General features: G+C 35.8%; 2 protein-coding genes across 51 annotated transcripts in view; both read right to left on the reverse strand.

The window, feature by feature from the left end:
* Positions 1-5,160: 5,160 nt before the first annotated feature.
* cep128 (centrosomal protein 128) overlaps positions 5,161-21,011 on the reverse strand; it is a 52,428-nt gene continuing 36,577 nt past the window's right edge. For 26 of the 50 annotated variants that reach the window (XM_087296231.1, XM_087296229.1, XM_087296226.1 and 23 more), the window contains 4 exon segments: positions 19,367-19,444; positions 19,182-19,295; positions 13,597-13,705; positions 5,161-5,399 (listed from right to left, as the gene is read on the reverse strand). In XM_087296231.1, coding sequence (XP_087152357.1) covers positions 5,311-5,399; positions 13,597-13,705; positions 19,182-19,295; positions 19,367-19,444 — 390 coding nt within the window. In that variant the 3' untranslated portion in view covers positions 5,161-5,310. 50 annotated transcript variants of the gene reach the window in all.
* Positions 17,934-21,011, reverse strand: part of dsc2l (desmocollin 2 like) — a 1,349,056-nt gene continuing 1,345,978 nt past the window's right edge. The window contains exon 14 of the transcript XR_015517750.1: positions 17,934-18,080. The gene's annotated coding sequence lies outside the window, so the exon portion shown is untranslated. The remainder of the gene's footprint in view (positions 18,081-21,011) is intronic.

The following is a 21,011-nucleotide window of genomic DNA, read 5'->3' on the forward strand; positions in this document are numbered from 1 at the left end:
TTTTAGACCATGCGCCATGGCGCAAAGCAGGTTTTCCCGTCCTTACACGCCCTGAAAGCGTTTGCGCCCTGCGTTTTGCGCTCTGAGCATGGACCGTCAAAATAGAGCCCTTAGTCTTTAATGGACATTTTATAAGGATTTATAAAGCATAAATAGTCCTCACAAAACTGCATGAAGTTGGCGCAAGGCAGATTTCCCGTCCTTAAATTAGCAAAAACGCGTCCTGACACGCCCTGAAAGCGTTTGCACCCTGCGTTTTGCGCTCTGCGCATGGACCGTCAAAATAGAGCCCTATGTTTCTAACTACAGCTCCAGAGGTGTAGTTGCAAGCACACAAGTTTGCGACGAAGTTTGCGAATGTTCATTGGAACAATGGATTTGGGAAACACAAAATCAACTAACAATATTTGTAATGACAAAACTTGAAACCTTAGTTGGCTAACGATGGTTTCGGAAACGCACCACTGGTCAACTGACAATATTCAAGGTCTGCTAAATGCAGAGATGTATAAAGTACTAGAGACCCAGACTTTAGTAAAAGTGCAATTGCTCTATCAAAAAAAAGTGACTTGAGTAGAAGTTGAAGTGCTCCTTAAGCACCATACTTAAGTGGAAGTACTAAAGTATTCAACATTTTTTAAACTTGAGTATTGCAAGTAGTTTATTTAAAAGTTTAATACTCAAGTACTGAAAGTAAAAGTACAAGTATTGTGTAATGTAGTTATTAAAGAAAGCAGTCAAAAGACATCATATTGTTTTGTTTATTTTAAATATCTTTTTTGGGGGCACGTGATTAAGCAGAACGAAAAGAAACATGGCTTATGATACTGTTATTCTCTCGCGCTTGAACCACAGATCTGACAGATTAACAGCTTTAACACACACCTTTCAAAGTCGTGTGTCACAAAAGAACTCCGTAATCCACTCAAAACACTATTGAAACCCATTTTCAGATCACAAATTACCGGTTGTAAACGCTGTAAACAGAAGTTCTAAACATTCTACCGGAAGACGCTGGTCACTATGGCGCCCTCCATCCAGCAGCCAAGAAAAAGGTCTATAATTGTAACGAGTAGGGGTGTGAGTCTACACTGGTCTCACGGTTTGGTTCGGTTACGATTATCATGCCATGGATTTGATTCAATTCGATACCGCGGTGCATTGATGATGCTTTCCATACATAATTAGATTTTTACTTCACAAGACAAGAATTTTATTAAAATCTATAAATATATTATTGTTATACAATTTTGTTCTTTAATACAGCAGTAAGACATACGAACTGTACCCTTAATTTGACCTGCTCAAAGAAAATGGCGGGAAGAACAGCTTCGGTTACAGTCTGTATGCGCATAATACACGGTTATCACAGGTAATCCGTAATAGACAAAGTGGAGAAACTCGCACCTCAGGCACGCTCGGGTCAGGATTCACAAGTATCGCTTTAGGAGCCAAGAGGAACGGAAAAGTTACCTCACAAACACGCCAGCGCGTCAAATGTCCAAAGTGAGAGAGAGAGAGGGGTAAAGACGGAGTTTTACAGCATTTCTCTGTAGTAGTGAACGAGCGGCTCATGTGCTGTGCCGCCTTCATTGTAGTAAGAGCGTTATTTACTCGCCTCCTTCGCCATAGTATTCAACAGCGATATTGCGCATAGAAGATAAATGACAACAGTGCGTAATAACCGGTTATGATCTACTACTGAACTGATATCAATAACTTTGACACCCCTAGTAAAGAGTAACGATGCAGAACATAAAAAAAAAACTATCAGAGTAAAAGTAATAAACCCATCAAAAATATGTACTGAAGTAAAAGTGGAAGTAGGAGAAGAAAACAATCCTCCATTAGAGTAGATACACAGGGGTGTCCAAACTTTTTGGGCCGAGGGCCAGATGCAAAAAAAAAAAAACGTCCCAGGCCAAATTTGACATACATCACACAAACACGCATATATATATATATATATATATATATATATATATATATATATATATATATATATATATATATATATATATATATATATATATAGTCAGAATTGTTAGCCCCCTAAATTATTAGCCACCCTGTTTATTTTTTCCCAAATTTCTGTTTAACGGAGATATTTTTTTCCCACACATTTCTAAACATATTAGTTTTAGTAATTCATTTCTAATAACTGATTTATTTTATCTTTGCCATGATGACAGTAAATAATATTCGACTAGATATTTTTCAAGACACTTTTATACAGCTTAAAGTGACATTTAAAGACTTAACTAGCTTAATTAGGTTAAATAGTCAAGTTAAGGTAATTAGGCAAGTTATTTTATAACAATGGTTTGTTCTGAAGACTTAAGGGCTAATAATTTCGACCTTAAAATGGTTAATAAAAAATTAAAAACTGCTTTTATTCTAGCCGAAATAAAACAAATAAATCTTTCTCCAGAAGAAAAAATATTATCAGACATACTGTGAAAATGTCCTTGCTCTGTTAAACATCATTTGGGAAATATTTAAAAAAGAAGAAATAAATCAAAGAGGGGCTAAGAATTCAGACTTCAACTGTGTGGATGGATGGATGGATGGATGGATGGATGGATGGATGGATGGATAGATGGATAGATGGATAGATGGATAGATGGATAGATGGATAGATGGATAGATAGATAGATAGATAGATAGATAGATAGATAGATAGATAGATAGATAAATAGATAGATGGATAGATGGATAGATGGGTAGATAGATAGATAGATAGATAGACAGACAGACAGACAGACAGACAGACAGACATACAGACAGATAGACAGATAGATAGATAGATAGATAGATAGATAGATAGATAGATAGATAATAACAAGAACTGCTGCTTAATTGAATGCATGTAATAGCGACACCAGGTGGTTATTTATTGAATTATGTTCATTTTTGTATAGCAGGCCAGATTCTATTGATATTTTAAAAACAGCCTCGCGGGCCGCCACAAAACTGATTGCGGGCCGCATATGGCCCGCGGGCCGTAGTTTGGACACCCCTGAGATACAGCTTTTCAGTGCTTAAGTACAGTAGTGAAGTAGTTCTACTTCGTTACTTTACATCTCCGGCTAAATGTAATCGAACGATCTGTTTTCACTGTCATTCACACGAAGCAAAAATGTGGCATTGTGGAACCATCTTTTCTTTTTTTTCTTTATCTCATGATTAATTTGACAGTTCCTCTTTGTTACATGTCACATGGCCTGTGCATCATGAACTCACAATGTCATATCGGTCCAGTGATGTGGCTAATAAGTTGATGAATCAAATTAGAGCATGCAATCATCTATTCTACTAACACTGCAGCTGGAATGCAAATGGAGCATCTGATGAACTCTTACTGCTGCTAATAAACATCTGTTTTACAAGCGCTGGTTAAAACTGAGGAATGCTGTAATAATAAGTACTAAGCAAACACATCTCAGACTGAAGTGTTTATCTGAAAATCTGCTATAATTTAATCGCTCTCTTGTTGTTCCAGTTTAAACTGCACTTGGGCTAATTACTGGATAGCTTTGTTTGATTTTATACATGTATGCACTATATACAGTGTATGTGGCATGGCACAAGTAATCAAAGGAGTAAACACTTAAATGACTATGCCACATGGTTACCCCTGAAAAAAAAAAAATTAAATAGACAATTAGATTCAGAGGCAAAGCAGGGTGAGGATGGAGATGTAAACTCAGAAATAGGGCACTTGAAATGTTCATTCATTCCCTTTATCATTAGTCCCTTTATTAATCCAGAGTCGCCACCGTGGAATGAACCGCCAACTTATTCAGCACGTTTCATGCAGCAGATGCCCTTCTAGCCGCAAACCCATCACCAGGAAACATCCATGACCATGGTATAAGTAGGATAATCAATAGGTTGCCGTGCGTTAATGGATTTCAATGCACGACGTGGAGGCGAAAGACTACAGGACGAGCTAGCGGTTCGGTATACATTTCCGATATACATAATACTAGTATACTGATCAGACATACTGTGTTTAAAAAAAATATATTTTTCTTTTTTGTGAGAAGCTTATTCCCACATCATTTGGCTCCATTCACATTTTTGTTGTTTGTCTGGAGAGAACTCTCTCTCTCACATTCTACACATTCTTTGCACATTACATAAACCAAGGTCTGAATGACCAGCACTAAAAAAAAGGGGGAAATAAAATGATCTATGTTTGTTTCATTTTGTAAAGGCTGCATCCATATAATGTTTAATACTGTTTTGAAATATTTATTATCATTTCAGGTAGAAGCCTTGTATATTACACAGTAATTTTTAGACTTGTCTCCTTCAAGAAACCATAATTTCCTACCCTAACTAAAGTATTAATTAAAATATATGTAAATGACACATATAAGGCCTGTGTTTTCTTTATAAATATTTAGAAAGTTTACATATTCTATTCTAAACACGTATTCTAATATCATATTTAAATCATATAAATAAATAAATAATGAGGTTATTTATTTATTAAGAAATTAAACTTATTATTTACTAATAAATGAAAAATCCTACTTTAATAATTATATTAATGAGGATAATTATGATGATGATGATTATTATTAAGTAGAATATTGTTTATTTATTTATTTGACACCTGCAAACATTGCAGAAATGTTCTAACCAACAGGGTCATGTCATATGCAGTACAGATACTTAATATATAACCTACTCAAAATTAAAAGCATTAACGTCTGCTAAGTTTTTGCTTTCACAAGCTTTGGAGATGTGACAAATTCTGCCTTTAAATACCACCTATAGCTTTCGTCATGAGCCACGGCTGTGTTCAAAATGACATGAATGTTTTCAAAGTGCACTGCGAAGGGAGCACAATTGTAAACATTAAGATCACTAAAACTAAACTATAGAATAGAATTTACAGTCAGACCTGCATCAACTGTAACTTCATCATGTTTCATTATTTATATACAATACTAGTAGACTATCATAATCGGTTACTAAATTGAAATACAATTGTAACATTACATATTTTAAATATAAGGCATTTTTATATATATATATATATATACATATATAAATTGAAAGGAATTACTTTAATACCACATTATCAAGGTTCTAAGAATCTGAGGAAAGTTACTAAAATCTAAACATGAAAACAAAAACAAACAGAAACAAAATTAAACACGATTTTATAAGCGTCATACAAGACAATTTAGGGGTTTCAACATTCTATATACATACAGTAGTACTGCATGTCCTACAGTATATATTTAAGTGATCAGACAGGCACTGCACCTCGATAGCTTCGGCAATAGTGAACCACTACATGCTTGTTTGTTCAGATGTTGTTCCATTGAAGTGTTCTTGGGTCAGACTGGGTTCCAAATCTGGATTGGCAACAGGTTTCTGTGCTGATTAAAACAAAAGTGAGAAGAAAAACAGTATGTAATTGTAGTGATAGACAGAGATGTAGCAATTTATTACAAATACCCCAAACATATACACATTCTGAAGACTAAAACCATAACCCAGGCATACTGAACCTTCTCAAATGGGGTTTACTCTGTTATTTAAGAGCCACTGCATTCTACAACAGTCTTGCAATAACTTTTACACATTGAGATTTTAGAACAATTGCATATGTACTGTATTAACCATTTGATAGATGCAATAGACAGAAGAGTGGCAAATTAAAGATGATAGAGACATAGGGCCCTATCATACACCCTGGGCAATGTGGCGCAAGGCGCGGCGCAATACTTGTTTGATAGTTTCAGCTTGGCGCAAGAGTCGTTTTGAGGCGTTGCTCTACGCTGTTTAAATAGCAAATGCATTAGCGCTCATATGTGCGCACATAGGCGTTATAATCTAAAAAAGGAAGGCGTTCTGAGGCGCACTGCTGGCGCGTTGCTATTTTGAGAAACTAAAATAGATTTTTCATTAGACCAAAACAAACCCGGTCTAAACTCCGGCGCAGAGTTGCGCATCGCTTACGCACTGCTTAATATGCACAAGAGAGCAATAGGCAAATATCTTTACATATGAAAAAATTTAAATATTAAGGATATATATATATAGGATATAATAAGAATAGATATAGGATATAAATATAAAGGATTAAAATATTACAAAACATAATATTTTCTAGCCTTCATAAATATGAAAATTCACTGCTTTATTGTCTTCTTCATCTTGGGAGGCTTTTTCAGTTCATTCATAACAATTTGCTTTTGTATAATGTTATTATTATTAGCAGTATTATTTATTATATCCATATTTATATTTGTTTTATTAAAAACAAGCTTAGATTTGCCCACCTGTCAGGTTTTAGACCATATGGGGCACAGCATGTGTTTTAGGATATAACACAGGTTTTTGAGCACACTTCGTTAATATTGTTCATTAATTAGTTTGCTGGAAATTAGAACTGAATTTAAAAATAGTTTTGAAACGAATATTTGCTCTTAACAAACGCAATTAATTATTTATAGACTAATCGATGTCTGTGCGTAAAGGTTTCCCTATCCAAGAGCGAAAGTGATCCATATCTCTTACTCAAGCAGTAGATGCTCTGTTTAACAGTTTTCTGTTAAAAAAAACTGTTAACTGTTTGCTTGTGAAATGCTCAGTTTTTCCACTTAGACTTACTTTACGTCCTGTAAATAGCGAATGCGCTCTTGGCGCGACGCAGCTGGCTCTTAAAGGGAATGGGAGATGAGACTCTAATTGGTTTATTCTCAAAACACACCTATAACTCATTAAGAAAATAAACTCAACCCTTTTAGACCATGTGCCATGGCGCAAAGCGGATTTTCCCGTCCTTGAATTAGCAAAAATGGGTTCTGACACGCCCTGAAAGCGTTTGCGCCCTGCGTTTTGCGCATGGACCGTCAAAATAGAGCCCATAAGCTACGTCCCAAATCGCATACTTATGCACTATTCTACGCCATTTTGTAGTATAAATAACGTAAGTAATGCGTTCACATTGAAAACCCTAAAAATTATGTGTACTTTAAATGCACTAATTCAACCGGTAAAATGTAGTGTGTAATGATGGACACTTCACACACTCAACGACCGCAGGTTTGCTCATTTAGCGCAAGGAGCAGAGCTTTCGGACGCATATGTTGGATTACTTTATTTGTTTTGGATGGTAAAAGCAACATTCTCCTATGAGAGTGATTATAGCTCCTCCCGATGGTGAATGCGGTTACACTCATGGCATGTATTATTTGATAGTTTGGTCATTTATTTCACTGATTTGGCAACCGTCAAAGGTCATCAGGGAAACGGTTTGAATTTCCACTTGGTAAAAAAACATTAGTGCTCCATTTGGGACGACACTACATACATATACTATGCTGTTAAGTGTGTAAATGCATTAGTACATAGTGTGCCATGAGGCGCAGCTCTACTCTTTAGCAAGACCACAGCCTCCATGGAGGCAACAGGCACATGCACACTGATGAATGAGTGTTTAATGGACATTTTTGTTTCATGTCATATCACTAAACTCTTATTGTGACTATTGTACAGTGAAAGGATGGCAATAAACTTCATAAAACTCATGTTTACGAAAGGTTGATATTGATTCTAGCCTGTTTTCATACAAATATAAACTCTAAATGAGTCTCTGTCTGTTCTTTTTGTTGGGTATATTTATCATTCTGCTTATATTTCATCAGCAACATATAACTTGGGATCAGTTATTGACAGATACAGTTGACGTTAGAATTATTAGCCTCCCTTTGATTATTATCAATTTTTATATATATTTCCCAAATGATGTTTAAAAGAGCAAGGACATTTTCACAGTAACCGCGCGCCTCCATTGGATGTAACAAACTTGCCCACAAAAGACGCGATATGTGAACAGCCCTAAGTTAATTGCCTCACCCATTGTTAATTCAGTGAGCAAGTGTATTAGCCTCAGTGTACGAACTATAAACTAACACACAGTTGGCATAACTTTGCTTATTTGCGGCAGTTTTGTTTCATGCAGATAAACGGTGTTGTGGTGGCTTTACGATTAACCATAATGAAATAAAGCATGGTTAATGGTGAAACCAATTAATCGTTGCATCCCTAACAGAGCTTAGCAGCTCTTATTTTGTAAGAGCATATAAACAAAACCCTATTGGATTTTTTTAAGTGAACGACCTGCTGAATATGTGTGTGCTGCGTCCCAATCCGCATACTATGCTTCCTAAATAGTATTTGAAAAATAGAATTAGTATGTCCCAAACCATAGCATGTTGAAAAGAGTGTGCCAGAGGTTCCCGGATGGTTTACTATTTCCGGTAAAAAATTGTAGAACCGTCCATACTCTAACTGCTGATATTGCCCACAATACATTGCGCGTTGGACGTGAATGCGATCAGAACTACAAACGCGTGTGAATAAACTACAAACATGATGGACGCACGAGACCAACAGGCTTCGGTAAAGATGTTTGAGTGACTGTTAGTCAACATCTAGCCCACTGGAAAATATTTAAATCGCATTATCTGTGTTATATTTCATTTGCAACAACAATTGGATGTCAAAAAGTCTGAAGGCATATTTACCCAAAGACCTGAGGAGATTTCTCTGCATGACAGACTCGTGAATGGGAGATTGACCTGCTGCTGCTTCTCCAATGAGGTAGGAAATTAAATACAACAGAAATGTGGATGACGTGTGGAAGATTGACAGGGCTCATAACCAGGGCCAGAAGGAATCTGCGGACGTTTTTTGCTATTTCTGAGGAGAATTTTGGAAAAAATCTGCAAATTTCTGCAGAATTATTTTGGGAGTATCATGACTAAAACCTTAATTAGTTAAATAAATAGTAATACCTTTTTAACTTTTATTTAATGTTTAAATTGCAAATCTAATTAGATTCACTTTATTTGGTAAACAAAGCAAGTCTCTCATATAATATATCTACTAAAAGACAGATAATATTACTTTACAGACTATATTGTGAATAAATCAAATGAACATTTTCATATTAGTCAATAATTTAAAAAAAATAAATAAATTTAGATTTACACATTTACTCAAGTAAATAAACAGAATTAATGATGGGCGAAAAATCTACAGAAATCTGCGGAATTCTGCGCGCGCAGATTTCGTGTGGGCCTACTCACAACCAAGCAACACAACAATCTGTTTGCGAGGAAGTAGTATGCCCCAAAGCTTGCATACTCTCCTGTTGCACACTCAAAAGTATAAACTTTTCCTTCACAAAAAAAGTACATGCTTTTAGGGTGTAGTATAAGCAGGGCTTGACATTAACTTTTTTGATCACCAGCCACTGTGGCTAGTAGATTTCCAACATTACTAGCCACTCGCCATTTTCACTAGCCACAATTTTCTAGTTGGGAAAATATATTTTGCTTAAACTTGACTTTGACATGCTAAATTACTTGATTTAGATATTGTGTTAGGTCCACATGCCTTCTCATTCATTTCTCTTCTTGTGTGTATTATGTATTAGCTTGCTCAGTGTGCATGAGCAAATGGGTTGTGCCACAATGCAATTAGTTTTTATTTCACATGACTTTTAAGCGCTCAAAATTAAGGATTTACCAAATTTATCTCTGATGTAGGAAATATAATTCTTTTTTTTATTTCTCAGAGTTATTCTTGATTCTCTATTAGTATGCTGTGTATGCTTTGCCTAAAGAGATGTTAAATCATTTACCTTACAGTTATTCTTCACTATATATATTTTTTATATTCTATACTATATTTTGTATGTTCTGTGAAATGATATGCTAATCAAAACTGGCCTTTGAGGAGATGTATTTTGCAGGCATTTCGCAGAAAGAGCTATCTTGGACAAGAAATATGCAGCAGAAACAATAAAAATAACTTGTGTCTCTCGTCTCTGATTTCCTGTGAAAAAGTATTGGAGCCTATGTAGGTCTCTAAGCATGTGCATTTAACTGGTCTTGTTCTTCTGTGCAGAAAAGAGGAACTAGAGATGGTGCCGAAAAGCTAACAGAGACAACCCGCCTTCTCTTTCTTCTGTGTGTAAAACTGGGTTTCTAGACACCGGGCAGGGCAGAGCACCTGACGTTAGTCCCGGTTAGCATTGTATAACTGCTAGACTATCTTGGTGTATGCCCAGAGCTCTGAACATCGAATTATTCAATTCAATTCAATTCAATTCAGCTTTATTTGTATAGCGCTTTTACAATGTAGATTGTGTCAAAGCAGCTTCACATAAATGGTCATAGTAACTGGAACAGTGTGGTTCAGGTTTTAGTTCAGGAATTATTCATTTGTATTCAATAAATTACTAATCTTTTAAGCATTGAACAATTTCTCCTAAGTTTGAATTGAACACGCATGGAATAGAGATGAATATTCCAACACTGACCGCACCAAATAAGTATTTCTTTGCCACAAATTTTTAATGTGTAAAAACAAGGAAAATATAGCTTTATAAGTGCATTTTTATAATTCAACAACTTTTCTTTAAAAAAAAATTATTATTGTCAATAAAAATTATTATTGTCATGTCTCTAAAAGATGCACAGTAATCTGTCCTGGCTAATAGTCCCAGATCACCAGTTAACTACACATAAACAGGGAGTAATCTCCCATTAATATCGAAGGTAAATCCTGCCAATTTTAAATAAATTAAACAAACATTGGAAATGAAAATCAAAATCAGATTAACAATTTCATTTTAAAACACTGTTCGCAAAATATCTGCCAAAATTGAAAACGAAAAGAAATTATTTAATTTTAATTTTCACTTTGACCATACATCGTCCCTGTCAAGTTGATAATTAAAATGAAGTTGCCAATTTAACATTTCATTTTCACTGCATTTCCGCGTCAAGACTGCCGATATTAAAATAATAAGCCAAACTGAAAAATAAAATGCAAACACAATTTTTACAAAGCGTGGTATTAATGTTTACGCTATAATAGTGACAATTCAAATTCAAATGTAAATTTAAGCTTTCCTTTTATTCATAGTAACTCACGCTGTCCCATCCATCAAAACCGTGCTTCTACCCTTGGGCTCTGTCACAGAGAAAGCACTCGACGTCACTTGTATACGCCCCTCCCGCTGATTAGCATAGGCTTTGCATACAGCTTGAAGTTGAAAATGAAATCGAAAACGAAAGCTGAAATGAAAAAGTGTCAATAAAAGGAAAGCTTAAATTTACATTTGAATTGTGCCACTGTTATAGCATTTAACATAAAGCATTTAGCATATAACATTAATACCACGCTTTGTAAATATTGTGTTTGCATTTTATTTTTCAGTTTGGCTTTTTATTTTAATATTGGCAGTCTTGACGCGGAAATGCAGTGAAAATGAAATGTTAAATTGCCAACTTCATTTTAATTATCAACTTGACAGGGACGATGTGTTGTCAAAGTGAAAATGAAAATTAAATAATTTCATTTTGTTTTCAATTTTGGCAGATATTTTGCGAACAGTGTTTTAAAATGAAATTGTTAATCTGATTTTCATTTTCATTTCCAATGTTTATTTGATTTATTTAAAATTGGCAGGATTTACCTTTTATACATTAAAGCTATGTTATTGTAAAAAAAATGTTAATTAAACCATATTAACAAAAACAACTGTAAGCGAAAGAAAGCAGGTGAAACATACAGAGCACACGGTTAATGTTAGGCCTGTTAATAATCTCTTCTAAGAATAATTAAAATGAAAGCAGTGACATCTGCTGCTTATAAAAGAATATGTGTTTTTTTTTTTCTTGAGCTCTTGAAAGCAGCAGGACTGTGGGTGCACGATCATTGATCTCTGTCCAGTGTATTTCAAAGGGAACAGATCGCACCCGTTGCTACAATTTGAAAATGATTTCCAACCAGCCAAAGCGGCTAGTGGAGCTGTCTGTCTAACCCACCAGGGCTGAAATCTACCCGCATTTGGCGGGTTGGCAGGTGTTAATGTAAAGGCCTGAGTATAAGTATGCGAATTGGGACACAGCATACAGTAGGTGAGAGTTCAAAGTGACTATTACCGCTGTGCCTTATACCGCTGCCGTTTGAAATAACTGCCGCTCTGTTTTTAGTGTATGACCGCAGTTTGTGAATAAGCCGCCAGGGGGCGCAAAGGGACAGGATGCGAACGGAAAGAAATAGCCTTTACAGCAGCTTTAAATATGCTTCTGTGCTTGTAAATGAGATTAAACAATAAGTCAAAGCATTATAATTCCTTCATTATTCATTTAAAATTTGTTAACACTCTTTATTGCAAACTTTTTAAGTGCAAAGAGGACTCGTTTTGGAATTGAAGAAATAAAAGACAACTAGCCTAACATGAAAGCACAAACATTCAGTACAAATAAGTAGGCCTTAATAAATAAATAAAGCAGTCTTTTAGCCTAAATATAGAGAGGTGTTCAGTGTTTGCTATTTTGATAGGACTAAGACAAGACTTTTTCATTTGTTTTTATTTATGTTTTTATTTACATTTTCGTTGTTGATTATATTTTACTATCTTATTTTATGTCTGAATTATTGTACATAATAATAAACGAATAATGAAAATAAATTAATAATGAAAATAGGCCTAAATAAATAATTTATTTAAAGATATTGCAGCGAAACACTGAGAAACGGTCAGGGGCATGGTCTAAAGAGCTTAAGATGAAAGCTGCTTCATCAAAAGCAAAAAAAAAAAAAATTGACCTACCTTAAGCAGATCACTAAAAGTATAATAAAAATAATTTTGCCGCAGGACATAAATTAAGTCTCGCAGGTTTATTTTTAATAATTTAGTTTTAGTTCAAATTTTTTATTTTTTTTCAAAACGTCAATGTTCTCCTTTAAAGATGCTATAACTGTTGTTTTGTTTTGTTTTTTACTTAATGGCTCAGTATGTTTTGTATTTTAATTTCAATTTCAGTCACCTTGCATATACGTGTAAAATATAATGCCGCATAACCGCGGAAAAAGAAGAAAAAGCTGTCAGTTAGAGCTAATTCATCAAAATGAGCTGTAATAAAATACAGCGTTTATGTTAATACAGGCAGAATGTGAACAAACTCAAGGTAAGGCTAAGATATGTGCTTGCTTTTTAATGCATTTAAAAAGATTTGCGGCTACTATGGTGTATAATAATGTTTTTTTTTTCTTTTCCTTTTTTGTATGGTAAAGGACAATGCACATTATTATTGATGTAAACTTAGGCTAAAACTTACCATTGATAAATGTGACCTGTTTTAAGACACTTTTAAGAACTCATATACTGAACCTTCAAAATATATGCAAATTACAAAAACTTAACCAGAGTAACACTACTGTTTACATGTAGCAATATATAAAACTAAAACATTAAAAGTTTGCATTCCTACAAGTAAAAAAGCATGCCAATACAAACTTTTTTTTTTTTGTGGTAAATACTGTAGAAACAAGGACAGCCTCAGTAACGATAGATAAAACGCTCACTCATAACTGGATGAAAATATATATTCATTTGTTATTTTAAAATAAAAATGGCTTAATCCTGATTGGCATTCCTTGCAAATATACAGTTTCTCCAAAAAGCAATATAAATGTGAAGCAACTACATTTTCTAGTATTTCTGACAAGTTAAATTCAGAGATTTTAGCGTTAGTCTGTACTCACAGGTATGGAATGACAGAGAGCTATTAGTCAAGATATTGCTCTGACTTAGAAGAGATGACGTCAGACCACTAAGCTGAAGACTCCTACAGGTGGCATCCAACTTCTCATCCTACAATTTACAATACAAAATAAAAAAATCAGTATAGAGATTGGAGTTTTTAATTTTAAGATCAAATACTACATAGTAAACAGTGACCTAAGCTATACGCTTATTTCACGTGGTTGCCATTTTAAAGAACCAAAGCTACATGGGATGAAACCAGGAAGCATAGGACCAGTACTGTAAAAGTTGCAGTAACATGCTGTGGACTACAAACCTCCAGCAGTTGCAGAGATTACAAAATGGAGAAATGGTGTAAACATCACTTATTATAATTGAATATTATTCAGCTTGGTTTAATTTAAACAATTAAAAGCAAGTTAGCATCAATCAACATCACAATCTCTTTAAGAGTAATAAGGTCAAGTGTCCTCCTAGGCTTCAGTTCATGGCACCAGTTAAACACCATGGGGACGCTTTCCTGCTTCAGCCTATGTAACCCGGTGAGCGATAAAACCCTGCAGTCCTCTGTAGCACTCTTGCATTGTCTTTAATAGTGTTGTCTTGGTACTGAAGTTTTTGAAATGTCTATTTCCGGCTAACATTCAAGCGCCGCTGAGGGCATTCATAAACAGCGCTGATTTACCATAGTATTCACCAGTGCTCATCAGTTTAACGCTCTTCACCCAGTGCAAACACAGATACATGGAGACTGGAGCATGAAGCAGCTGTGAAAATCAGTTAAGTCATCAAGAAGATCGGTCGTCTGTGTTTGAACAGCGGAGTGAACTGATGAGCTTCTCGGCCAATAACACTCATTTCTGTTGAGCATGTGAACACAATGGCAAATCAGCGCTGTTTTAAGAAAGCGATCAACAGTGCCTTAAATGTTAGTGGGAAATTGATGGTTTTTCTTTTATTCAGTATCGTGACAAGTCTAATATAGTGAAAGAATCAGTTCATTAACTCGAGTTTGATAAATGGCATCTAAAACGTGTGTTTGGGAAAGAAAACGTTAGATAACTAGTGCCATTTCCCTTAAATTCGCTGAAAATGAGCTCTGATTTCCCTTTTTATTTTCACCATTTATTTAGAACGGACCTTCGGGTCACTCGGAAGGCGGTGAAATTATAAGTTTGTGTCACTTTCTCTTCTCTGATAAGATATACAGCGAGGTACACAACGTTCCTATGTAACTCCCAACGATACTTCCGGGTTTCCTCTCACTGCAGTCTCGATTTCGCTTTTAAAAATGGCGGCTGCGTGAAATCAGTCTATTCCCACATAATTTTGTTTTGCTTAATGAAATCCATTTGGGATGAAGCATTCATGAGATACAGTGCTTCCCACAGGTTTAAAACATTCTTTTTATCCTTGGCACATGCTTACCTACATGCGAAAAAAAGAAAAAAAAATTAAAAATATTTTTATTTACTATCATTTATTACACACTGTTTCTTTTTAGTAGGTTTTTTTTTTATATATACTTAAATAAAAAAAGAAATCCATAATTTGTTTTACTTTTGTTCTATTCAGGAGCCATTTGCACCCACTGGCAAGTAAAATCTGCTGCTGCTACAGTATTGCCAAAACATATTAGATACGTAAAAAATATGTAATATATAAACATCATCAAACTATAAATATATAAAGCAAATGAGAAATAAATGTCAAAGGAAATAAAAACAAACAATATTTCTAAAAAGTATAATACAGCCCCCCCCTAGTTTTTCACGATTTCAAGACAAGATCTAAAACAGATCTAAAATGGTAGGTAATACGCCAAAGGAAAGTTTTTTTAAACCACAATCCTACTTTCTCGATCCCCAGAGCATCTGACATAATGCACACCAGTGCATTAGACTGGTTCAATCATTCGCTTTCACGCTTGAACTTAGTAATTTTAGCGAAAACCTCAGATAAAATTGGTGTATTTCTGTTGGTAGTCAACCTTTTTTACCAACCAAGTTGTCGACGTCATTATAACGACACAGATCACTCTGCCTATTCACGAGTCCCGCTAAAAAAGTGATTGACAGGTGGCAATTATGCGTGTACCTTATCTTTAGTCATTTATGATTTGGTTGTGGATAAAACAAAGACCATGTAGGTGTGATAGTTAAAACGGTAGGCTACAAATAATAAATTAATTATGAATTACTCATAATAATTAAATAATCATTAAATAATCATTAATATAATAATAATAATAATTAAAAATTAAATAAATTAAATAATAATTAATAATTAATTCACCGCCGCCTATGTTGACGATGCCATCATACATCGCGATGTTTCATATTAGACATCGTACGATGCCAAACTGGTCGACAAATATCCTTGGCCGTTCATATACCTGGGTAATATACCTGGACAAGTGAAGTCTATGTGTGGGAAGCACTGAGATATCCTATTAAATCCACACCTCACTCAGGACATGCGCTAGGGCTTCCCCTACTATAAAACATATAAACACTTAATAAATTTCATATCACTCTCACCAAATACTCTTTATTTGCGTCTGATACCCCAGTTTGTCACAGCAGTATGACTGAAATGTTCATGAGTGAAAGTGAAACTGCCGAACTGCAGTTAAAGTCAGGCATCCTGCTGATTTGATTCAGGAGGCCACTTTGTTGTCAGACGGCTCACCGGTCAGGTATACATCCGCGCTAAAATATCAAGGTGTAAGTCACTATATCTTGCGTAGAATAGATCTTAGAGAATAGATTAACGCAGATATTTTTTTAATCGCGTGATAACCCTACTAAAAAAAAACAGCTTAAACCAGCCTAGTTTGGTTGGCTGGTTTAAGCTGGTCGACCGGGCTGGTTTTAGAGGGGTTTTGGCCATTTTCAGGCTGGTCTTAGCTGGTCAGGCTGGGAGATGACCTGCTAACACCAGCTTGACCAGCCTAGCCAGGCTGGGAGCCCAGCCCAAACCAGCTATGTCCAGCTTAAACCAGGCTGGTCAAGCTGGTTTTAGCTTTATTTAGCTGGTCATTTTCCTGCCTGACCAGCTAAGACCAGGCTGGAAATGGCTGGAAAACAGCCTGGAAATGGCCAAAACCCCTCTTAAACCAGCCTGGTCAATCAACTAAAACCAGCCAACCAGCCTAGGCTGGTTTAAGCTGGATTTTTCAGCAGGGAAGAGACTCGCATTAACGCAGCACGTTAACGTAGATAACGGCCCACCACTACTTAAAATAAAAACATAATGCAAAAGCACATACAATTAACAACGACTTTAGAAAGCAAAAATAAAATCTGAAATCCTGGATAATCCCCACATCCTGTGGGTCTCTGGAGAGCAATTGAGTCAGTGGGACTGTTGACAGGTTTCGCGCACACACAAGTAGGAAACGTGTAGGGTTGGAGAAGATTTCTTAACTGTTTAATCAATTGTGGATGTATGAAGTACATATAAAAGTATAAAAGGATTAGGGTTGGGCCGATAGACGATGCCATCGTCCACCGCCGATGGCCGACAGACACCATGATGCTGAGCCGGCATTGCGATTCTCCGCCCCCGTTGCAAATCCGCTTGCGAAAAATACACACTCAGGTCCTGTTTACACTAATAGGTCTTAGTTTTTAAATGGCATTTTAGAACGAAAACGATCCACGATCTGGCGTTTTCCCTAGCATTTCTGAGCAGCCCTCTTTCCTTCCACATCACCGCTGAAAACGCGCATCACGTGACCACACACACACAGGCACAGACACACACATTATCATGCACTCGAGACAGCGTGTCCAGGCAGACAGCGGGTCAGTAGACTGGTTCAATCATTCGCTTTCACGCTTGAACTTTGGAATTTTTGGAAAACCTCAGATAATATTGGTTGATTTCTGTTGGTAGTCAACCTTTTTTACCAACCAAGTTTGTCAACGCCATTATAACGACACAGATCACTCTGCCTATTCACGAGTCCCGCTAAAAAAGTGATTGACAGGTGGCAATTATGAGTGTAACTTATCTTTATTCATTTATGGATAAAACAAAGACCATGCGGGTCTGATAGTTAAAACTGTAGGCTACAAATAATTAATTATGAATTACTCATAATAATTAATTATTATTAATAATCATTCATAATTAATTCACCGCCGCTTATGACGACGACGCCATCATCCATCACAATGTTTCATATTAGACATCGTACGATGCCAAATTGGTCGACAAATATCCTTGGCCGTTCATATACCTGGGTAATATACCTGGACAAGTTAAGTCTATGTGTGGGAAGCACTGAGATATCCTATTAAAATAACAATAAACACAAAATACACTATTATATAGACCTTTTTCTTGGAACGCAAAATTACCCATTATGCTTTGCATGTATGCGCAAGGAGAATGCGAAGAACTTCCGGTCGGCAGCTGATGCGTGTAAACAGTCACATTTGGACAGCTTTGAAACGATAGTTTTAATCTATTTTACCTGCTTTTATCCACTTTGAACTAATACTGTTGTCCATCAGCACCGTCTCCTGGACTGATCATTTAAAGAAATGCGATCTAATAGGATGGAAAACAGCTGCTGTGAGGCATTTTCCCCTCGTTGTCAGACGGCATCTTCTGCAGTTTAAATGAAGCCTTGTCATCGCTAAAGTCAACAGTTTCTCTTTATTTCAAGTATATAACCAGCCCAAACAAATGTAGTTCACCAAAATGTTTGACACACACACGTAGCCTGTACTGTTCCACTGACACACTGATTTAATAACTGTGACAAAGTAAAAATATAGGCTAGTGTCATTTCGAAATGACAGAAAAACACAAACCGTGGTAAAAACAACACACGAAATAAAACACAAACGGCTCGCAATTAGAATGAACAGCAAATCAGCCAGCAGAGGATCAATAACAGACCTTTATAGGTCATTTTTGTTAATTGCACGACTTTCATACCTGTTAAGTTTCATGCCAGTACTCTGGTTTGCTCTCTCTCTCTCTCTCTCTCTCTGTGTGCGTGTGCGTGTTAAAGCGCCGCTGAGCTAACAGCTGACAGGCTGTCAGCACACACTGTATTTCTGACGGCAGACACGTGAAGTAGGAGAACGTTTTTCTCGTATTTCTGACGCGCTTGACGCATGTGACAGATTATAACGGCTTTAACAGACACATTTCTAAGTTGCGTGTCACAAAAACACTCTGTTATCCATCAAAAACGTTATTGAAACCCATTTTCGGAGCGCAAATTACCAGTTGTACACGCTGTAAACGGAAGTTTTTAGCATTCTACCGGAAGACGCTGGTCGCTATGGCGCCCTCCATGCAGCAGCCATGAAAAAGGTCTATACTTAAGCCTATATACACTGTTGGTTATATTTTTATAATATTGTCAAAAATAAAACCGTGAAACCTTATTTCTATTGAATTATAACGTTTTCGTTTTTTTTAATACATGTTATTTGTTTCATTTGATGACAAAGATCCTTCAGCTGCAAATGCTAGCATCTAACTGCTAACAATGCTAAGAAAAGATAATTTATATTGGCAATTAATAAAACATGCCTACATCATCAGCAGAATTTCATACCCTGTATTCCTGAATCCTCCTCTTAGATTCCTCAAGTTGACGTTGGAGGTCTCCAACTATCTCTGTATATCTGGCGTAGCGCAGCTCCACCATCTCTCTCTGCCTCTGCGACTCCTGTAATGACAGAAGCCAACCATGATATCTGCCTTGGAAAGAGTTCAACACTCATACACCTATTATCCAACCTCGAGATCTTTGAAGTTTTCCAGCAGACTTAGTTTCTCAGGAACTGACTCCAGATGGTCCAAGGCCAGTTTGGTGCTCTGGAAAAGAATAATAGGGGCAACCTTTAGGACATTCTTTTACTTATACTTAAAAACCCATTTTAGTGTTTCCCCTTTCGCTGCAGGTGATCTGAAAAAAGTGCTTTTACAAAACGAGTAATGGGTCAGTTTCTGTGTCAGTTTCTGTGTTGTTTTCGCATGCTATTATGATATAGGTGTATAGACAGAGCATTGAATTAAGCCTGATGGATTTAGGAGTCAATTCAATGTGTCAGAGGCAGATATTAGTCATATTGGTTATTTTATGTGCTAAGCACCAGATTATTTTTAAATTGCAAAGAAAAAAAAAAAAAAAAAACACTAGTGGTGGCCATTAACATGCTGCGTTATCGCGTGACTCTTATCGTGCAATAAAAAAAAAAATTATATATATATATATATATATATATATATATATATATATATATATATATATATATATATATATATATATATATATATATATATATATATATATATATATATATATATATATATATCGCCGTTAATCTATACTCAAAGTTGGGTGGGAATTGGGTCTATTCTACGCAAGTTATGATGACTTTCACCTTGACATTTTAGTGTGGATGTATACCTGACCGGTGGGCTGTCTGACAAAAAAGTGCCCTTCTGGATGTTTCACGTACTTTGAAGACACTACTGACAACGTTTACATGGACATCTGTAGTCTAGTTATTTGCCTTAATAGACGATAATATAATTAGGTGTTTACGTGAAGGGCTTTCATGAAAGAGTTTCCTGTAATTTTGGGTGACTTAAGCTGCAGTTTGGCAGTTTCACTTTAACTTATGAACATTTCATTCATGCCCCCGTGACAAACTGGGGTATTAGATGCAAATAAGGAGTAAGGATTGGTGAGAGTTTTATGGGATTTAATAATGCATGCTGAATGGCAAAAAAAAACTTTCACATATTGCGATGTGTGTGTGGTCCTTTGCTGACAGCCGCGTGTGTGGATCTTGTCGGAAAACATGGTGACAAGTCCTACATGATGGTAATAGTTTGATCGCGGTGTTTACTTCAATAATGCCACTAATATCTGCATACTCCACGTTTTAATTCCATTTCTGTTTAGTTCAGTGATGACTTTAGTTGGATTAAGGTCATCAAAAAAACGCTGTTTGGAGCTTATGTTGGCCTACAGTTGAAAATTCATGTTTAACTGAATAAACAGGAAACACAAGTACATCTTATTGAATATAATTTATTTTCATCACCAATTATCATAGTAGAACAGTTTTTTAAGCAGTTTGTGATGCAATTCTGAAACAGGAGATGAGCCCCTGGACTAATGCGCCACCTGGCTTGAGAAATCATTCTCAAAGACTTATATTTTGTAATTATTTGGGTAGCACAAATATTCTGAATGCCTTCGGCAGAATTCAAATGAGCCATTTCAATCTAGATTAATTCCAAGATTCCAGTGAGATTAGTTTAGATTAAAAAAAATAATCTATGCCCACCTATAAAAAAAACCATAAGATGTAGGATTTTAAAAATGTTTAATTTCCAATGCAATGATGGCAGAACTAGACAAAGATGATGC

Source organism: Danio rerio, chromosome 20 (assembly GCF_052040795.2).
Source record: "Danio rerio strain M-AB ecotype USA chromosome 20, GRCz13ab, whole genome shotgun sequence".
Lineage (NCBI taxonomy): Eukaryota > Metazoa > Chordata > Actinopteri > Cypriniformes > Danionidae > Danio > Danio rerio.